Source organism: Leucopleurus acutus (genome assembly GCF_964270905.1).
Source record: "Leucopleurus acutus genome assembly, chromosome: 21".
In the NCBI taxonomy this organism is placed as follows: Eukaryota; Metazoa; Chordata; class Mammalia; order Artiodactyla; family Delphinidae; genus Leucopleurus; species Leucopleurus acutus.
The window spans coordinates 6,033,457-6,040,753 of NC_139163.1; the positions used below are offsets into that span (position 1 = coordinate 6,033,457).

A 7,297-nucleotide genomic window follows, 5' to 3' on the forward strand; every position below is an offset into this window, starting at 1 on the left:
GGGGAGACCAGCCTCAGGCAGTGCTGGCAGGACTGGGTTGGCAGCCAGCCTACTGCTGAGGTCACATAGCAGGACCATGTGATGAACAGACCTTGACTCACGCCACCCAAGTAGGTCTCTCTTAATAACAGAAATAATTTTTGGTCAGAGTCAGATGAGGAAAAAGGTTGATATCCCCCTTTAGATAATCAAACACTACCTACTGCTGTTTCATACCCTTATGATTTTTTTTTCACATTTTAAAATTTTATCTTTTTCTTTTTTAAGAAAGTCGTATTCTGTTTAAACATCTTTAAGGTGTGAGGTGCCTCTGTTATTTAGTTTAGTCTTGTAGTTCTTAAGAGGTTTGCACGTGCATCAAGAAGAAGTTCCCCAGGGATGAGTATGTGTAGAATTAGGACATTTATTTCCAGTCAAGGGAGAAAAGCAAGTTTAAGAGGAGTCTGTATAATTTATCCTCGGGTTCTGGAGTTCTGAGTCAAACAGGAGTCTGTGAAGTTCATCCATGTGTTCTAGAGTTCGAAGGGCTCAGTTTGCTGTCATCAAGGAGATTTTGATTTGGGAACTGGCGTTGGATAGGGAAGAAGTACCCACCACCTTCTACAACATTTTTTTTGATCATTACATATACCAATGGTATCATCCGTGCTGGTGCATCCTCCATCTTTGCACACCCCTCGCAGAAGAAGGCATTGTTTTTGTCCTGGAATAAGGCCAGTACTTGCTGCACAGAAAGACATTTAACAGCCTCATTAATTCACCATCAAATTATTGGTAATGTACGTAAAGCAATAAATCTAGAGAAGAATGGCTTTGAGATAGAATACATGATATTACCTATATGAAAAAATCCCTTAGGCAAAAGAAGTGGCTTTTTGGAGGAGGGGTGCTAAGAGTGTGGGACTATACACACCTTAGAGGGGGCAGGCTGGTTTCTAGCTTTTAGAGAGTTGTCCTTATCAAGGGCAGTACATGTTGAACCGTGTGGGGTGCTTTGTTGTCACCATGACTGGGGAGATGTCCTTGGCGTTGGTGGGTAAGGCTCAGGGTTGGTAGGTTTCCCTCCTAGTGAGCTGTCCTGCTCCAAATGCCAGTAACACCTGCTCTGAGACAGACTACTTCAGCCGAAGTATCCACCCTCTACCGCCTTGCCCGTGCTAACCTCCGCATCCCCATTTACAGCATCCTTATCGTATGGCACCTGTCCTCATTTCATCTCCTCTTGTGGAAAGTCTAGCCATGCTCCAGCTTTCACCTTGCCTAATCCCCCCATGTCAGGACTGTGCAGGAACCGGATTTTCTGTGTTCTTCAGTGCCCGGTATATGCAGATACATGGAGAGATTTTCTCTCAGAGCTGAAAGGTGCTTTTCCTTAAACACACCCATATGTTTTCCCGATGCACTGGGCTGCTGAAAAGCACGTAACTGAGGTGTGCCTCAGCACCGTTCCCTCGCACCCCAGCATCCCTCCTCTAGCGTTGCCAGCGCAGCCAAGGGTCCTTTTCCCCGTGGGTCATGGTGGCTGATACGTACCAGGACACTTCTGTTTGCGGCCAGCAACGGGGATTAGCTGGCTCCTGAACCGTCCTGTTAACTCACCTGTGTCCCGTTTTGTCTTTACTGTCCAATAATGTACTAACCCTGACTGGCTGGCTTCTTTGGTCCCTAACTGCTACCGCGTAACTGAGAGTTTGAGCACTTTGGGGTTCTGAATCTTTGTTTGGGGGGGCGGTATTTAAACCAGGCCCTCATTGTTATCTCACCGTCCCGTAGAAAAATACCCACAGCCATATACACCAATGCAGCCTCTTGTAACTGAATTTTCAGAACCTGTGCGAGTCTGTTTTCTCCACCTGCTGCAGGATCTGACTCTCAGGCTAGCCGTCCGTGGGCTCGGGGCCTCGTGCGGCAAGAGAATGGCATGATGGAGAGTTGATTAGCATCCTGTGGTGCTGCCTCTGCTCTGCCGGCTCTGGAGGCTGGAGCGTCTGTCTTTCAGGGAGAGCACTGAGGGTCCCGCTGCTCTCGGGGACAGGGCTGAGGGTCTCACTGCTCTCGGGGAGAGAGCCGAGGGTGACCCCACCCCACGCCTGTCTACACAGAGTGCAGGCTCCGTACCCAGCAGTGCAGCAGTCCTCTTACCAGCTGTCGGTCTCTCCGATAACCTCAGCCACGCACTTCGTGTAACATTTGGTGAGACTTTCAGGTTTTCTAACGAAGCTAAAAATCAAGGGTTTTTAATATCGGGCAAGGCAGAGTGAGAGGCAGAGTATGTTTCAAGGACGCATCTGGGTATAAACATAGAGGCGTCCCACGCGGTGCATCTCCACATGCCAAAGTAAGGTATCGTGACCTTTCCGTGTGGCTGCAATATATTCTCTTCCGAAAACACCTGGCCATTGAGAGTTTTTCCCTCCTGTGAAAGATTATAGGATCTTTGTTTAATCCATCCTCTTGGCATAACTGATTTGGGAGAAACCAAGGAGGACTGATCTGGAGGAAGGGGTCGGCATGACGCCTCCAAAGGGTTCTTGTCAGACTCGTGGGGAGCCCGACGCTGTTACCAGCCCCAGTAACCTCCTGCTCTTCACTTGTTCTTTCTTTCTTTTTTTTTTTTTTAAACTGTGGTAAGAACACTAAACGTGAGACCTCCACTCTGACATTTCTAAGTACACAGCATGGTACCATTATCCAGAGGCAGAAGTCTGCCCAGCAGATCTCGAGAATTCCTTCATCTTGTAGAAGTGAAACTTTAAGCCCATCAGACGACAACTCCCCATTTCTCCCCTCCCCCAGCCCCTGGAAACTGCTGTTCTGTTCCAGGTTTCTACGAGTTTGACTATTTTTAGATGCCTCAGGTAAGGGCAATCATGCAGTCTTTATCTTCTTGGACTGGCTTATTTCACTTAGCATCATGTTCTCCAGATTCACCTTCCAGATTAGTCTTGAAGTAGAGTTTGTTGTGCCTCCTTGTCTACCTGTCCCACATCTATCATCCTGGACCCTGGCGGGTTTTGCCTATGAATTGTGAGTCCTTCATACCATCAGTGATGCACTTTCCTCAGCACCTTTGCTGGTTTTGTCTTATACTTTGGTATCCTACTTTAATGGAGTATGAATCATGGTGCCTAGAGGGTAGGAACTTCCTTTGGAATACTGAAGAAGGGACCTCATCCAAAGGACGACAGAGATTTCAGACAGTGCATATTTTCAAGTCTAAACATGATCATGACTTAGAGAATCCACCTAGATAGATCAGACTTACTTACCTTTGGACCACAGAAATGATCAGATTGAAAAGTTAGGAATTTTGATTCCTAATTTCTCATGATTGTTACTGATACCGTTTATCTGTTTCCACACAGTTGCTGGTGGTTTCCCAGGCTTCATTCTATGTGTGTACCTCAAAGAGTGATTGTCTCAAGATTAGAAAAGAAGGAAGCTCCTCTAAACTTGAAACTCCTTCTGTGGCAGAACCAGGAAGAGAAACTCTGAAGAAAGAATAGTGGAGGTAGTGAAACAAAAGGAAAGACCTATCGGGCTCGTAGGCCGCCTAGAACCCGTAGATGTTCCTACTTTAGGCCTAAAGCGAGACCCACCCCTGGTGATGGAGATACTCGTGGTCACCACTCCCGGCGCAAAGCTGGTAGCCTTGCCCTCGCTGTTCCCGAAGTGTCCCTGCAGATTGAGCCTTGGTGCCATGCAGCTTCCACTGTGGCCTAATTCCATGGGATGCTTGGCACATTTTCTGGTATGAACTAGCGTTCTCCTGCCGCGGCCTTCTTGCAGTTCCTTAAACACACTGTGGTTTCTTCTGCATCAGGGGCATTGCACTGGCTTCTTCCTCTGCCAGGAGTGTTGAGGTCTCCTTGCAAGGCGTTCATCAATGAACACTTATCTTCCCGTTTTCAGCTCAAAAGGTACACCTCAATGAACTTTTCCCAGATGTTGCAGATTGACGATGACCGCATGTTTCAGGCACTCAGAATACTCTGTTCCTTTTCATTGTACTTATTAAAATGTATAACTTATAGATGCATTTGTAATCATTTGCCTAATGTCTGTCTTCTCTACTGAGGGAAGACAGTCTTCCTTTCATTTCCCATTGTATCTTGGGTATCTTACGTAGCCCATGGAAAGTGGCAGATGCTCAGTACACATTTCTTACCATTGAATGCAGTTAAGTATTCTTTGACCGCACGCACATTTTCTGTCTCTTATTCCTTCTAGAACTTCTTGGCTCCAGCCTATTTTTAACTATTTGGCCACCCACTCCTGGATGTACAATTGTATTTATGGGTGTCCAGTCTTGTTATTACCATAGGAACTTCTCTAAACCTTAGGCCTAGATTTCTTGGAGTCCTGTTTTCCTGTCAGTTATTTCTGGTCTTTGCTCTAGGACAACCTTTTTCTTGAATTGTTTTCCACTCTGAGAATGAACCATTGCCATATCACTTTCTCACTATAATGGTGACTTTTGGCTTGATCTTTACTTCCAGAAGTATCCCTCCTTAACCTTGAAAAAAAAAGGCCCATAACATGGGCCTGTCTCTGGATGGAGACAGTCATTTATGTTGAGTTGAATTTAGCTTAGGTGGTGGAAAGCAAGCATGAGCAAAAAAAAAAATTCACTCAACAACCATGCACACATAATTATCTTGAACCAAGTGCTTTCAGCAGTCTGATTATCACCATTATATGATTTTAAGAACAAAGATCAGGAAAATCTAAAGACTAGTGTAAGTCATCCCAATAATAATGCCAGAATGTTAAGCCGGCTCAACATGCCTACCACAGACACTGAAGAAAAAGGATTTAGAGGTAAGTGAAGTAACACGTTTCAAAGACATTGTAGCTTCTCAAAGAGGAAACTTGAAAATCTCCTTAGGTTCTTCAATGTCTAATTAGGGGACTTTGAGGTAAACAGCCTGACAGAAATTAGGGTTACCACTTTATGGGCATACCTACACCCTTAGATCGTTGGAAACAATGATGACCCAGATTAAAAATACTTGGTTCCAGCTGCAGTGTTGCCACTACCTATGTGACCTTAGTGAAATCATATTCTTTATGAGGACATGGATTCCCTTATCTGTAAAACTAAAGAATTAACCATTAAATTGCCTTCTAATTTTAAGTCATTAACATCATATAATTTTATATTAGCTGTCGCTACAAGTGTGTCTTCTTCTGACAGAATTGAGAGCCAGGTGAGAAGTACATGAACTCCTTTAAGAGGGGGCAGCTATACATCAGATAGATCCCAAGATATTCATAGATTAGGCAAAGATCAAACATTTCAACATACATAAATATCTTTGATTGTATTTGAAAGAATCTTATAGATGAATCAAGGAAGAGGGAGAGTTACCCAGACTTAATCTATGTTCAGTGAACACAGATGTTATTTTGAGGGATGTGAACATCCTGACATCAACAGTGGAGAAAACAATCTTAGTTTTTACAAGGATCTGAATGAATCAGCCTGAAAATGGCCATGTTCCCTTTTCCCTGTAAGTCTACACTTTAATATTCCAGCTTCTCCATCATGAGCACCAAGGGTGTAACTCAGGTTGTTAAAATGCTCCCTTCCTATTTTGCGTTCTGCTTAAAATTTTGCCATTGACGCGCCGTCCCAAATCCATGCTTTTTCCAGATTCCTCTGCTCCCTATTAATAACTTGATATAATTCTCTTTTGTTGAGCTCTGTATTATGCGCCTAATTTCTACCATTCACAAATGTTCCCTCACCAACAGACTGCATCACTTCCATTCACTAACCAAGTCTGACCCAGTAGCCGCCATTTTCACTCCCCTTTTTGGAGGTGGGGGCCCTTGTAAGAGCTGCTCGATTTGTATGCTGAGCCTGATGTCACATGTCAGAGCTGCTCCACTTCCACATCGGTTTGAGCCCCCTTTTCTAGTCATGGAGCTTTTGGAACTCATTTTCTGTTGGTGGAAATCCTTGTCCCGCTTCACAGTTTTGGCCTCATCAGTTCTAAGGAAGATGATCATGTTGGACTTTCGCATCCCTAAGACTGTGCATTAGGGTCTGAGATGGCCACAGTATAATTACGCATCCGAGTAGGTCTCCTAAGAAATCTGTCTCTACAGTTATTCACCGTCTTACCTTTTGGTATTATAGTCAAAGAGAGGAGGAGAACAGAAAGCAGTAAATGGAGTCTCATGGTTGAATGCCCGGTAGAGAAGTGAATAATCAGGAATAGCGGGATTCAGGGCCTTTTATTTACTTCTGGAGACTGAGGTTCCTTTTAGTCAGTGAAGCTTAACAAGTAATAAAATAAAACAGCTTCCGGTGGAATATTTCCAAGCCCTGAACTCCCTAATTTGGTGACAAATTAACCTAACTGCTGGAGACCAGATGGCTAATCCTTTACTTTTTCTGTGGGCTCTCAAGTTTCTCAGAGGTCAGTATCTTTGGCCAGTCATCTTTTAAAGGGTCACTGAGTGTAAAAGTCCTTGTCACCAAAGTCCTCTGAATTGCCAGGGAGCTCTTCCACAGCAAACTCTTTTCCACAAGACGGATAAAATAATTGCCTACGGACCATTTCTGAAAAAAAAAGAAGCTCTATTTTTAAGGTATTCCTTTAAAAGAGAGGCCGGTATCACATATGTACTATGTTCTTAGTAGCATCTGAAAGGTAAATACACTTAGTTCACATTGAAAACTAAAATTTTCTCATTTGTTATTAATCCTTTGTGTAACTGTCCCATATGACAAGATTGATGAGATCAGGAGAGTCAAATAAAGAGCACAGTATTTCCTCAATAGCTGTGTATTGTCTAAACACTATATGCCAAAAGCTTAAAGAGGGACTTCCCTGGAGGTCCAGTGGTTAAGACTCCGTGCTTCCAATGCAGAGGGTGTGGGTTCAATCCTTGGTCAGGAAACTAAGGTCCCACGTGCATGGCATGACCAAAAAAATTTAAAAAAAAATAAATAAGAGAATAAATTTTGGGGGAAAAAACCAAAAGCTTAAAGAGATCCCTAACCTTTCCCCCTACCCTACCATATAGAAACAAAGTATAGAAAGCCTAAGTATATGCCTTAGGCCAATAACCAATTGACCTAAAACCAGTTTATCTAAAGTTAATTGACCTATGATCAATGGCTTAATGACACATTTATCTAAATTTACTTATTTTTTCATTTATAAACTTTTATATGTGATATCAGCTTTTTACAGAAAAATTTTATATACTTTTATGTCTTCTATTATGACTACTTTTGATCACTTACATGTTTATTAACTAATGAGTTTATCTATTTTGAAAA

The 7,297-nt window shown here is 43.2% G+C and overlaps 1 protein-coding gene across 1 annotated transcript; it reads right to left on the reverse strand.

Moving 5' to 3' along the window:
- Positions 1-542: 542 nt before the first annotated feature.
- On the reverse strand, positions 543-6,188 carry LOC309977503 (beta-defensin 130A-like; the record flags this gene model as incomplete). Its single annotated transcript, XM_082863619.1, has 3 exons — positions 543-724; positions 2,143-2,220; positions 6,131-6,188. 3 exons carry the CDS (start codon positions 6,186-6,188, stop codon positions 543-545), a joined length of 318 nt encoding a protein of 105 aa, XP_082719745.1.
- Between the last annotated feature and the right edge of the window lie 1,109 nt (positions 6,189-7,297).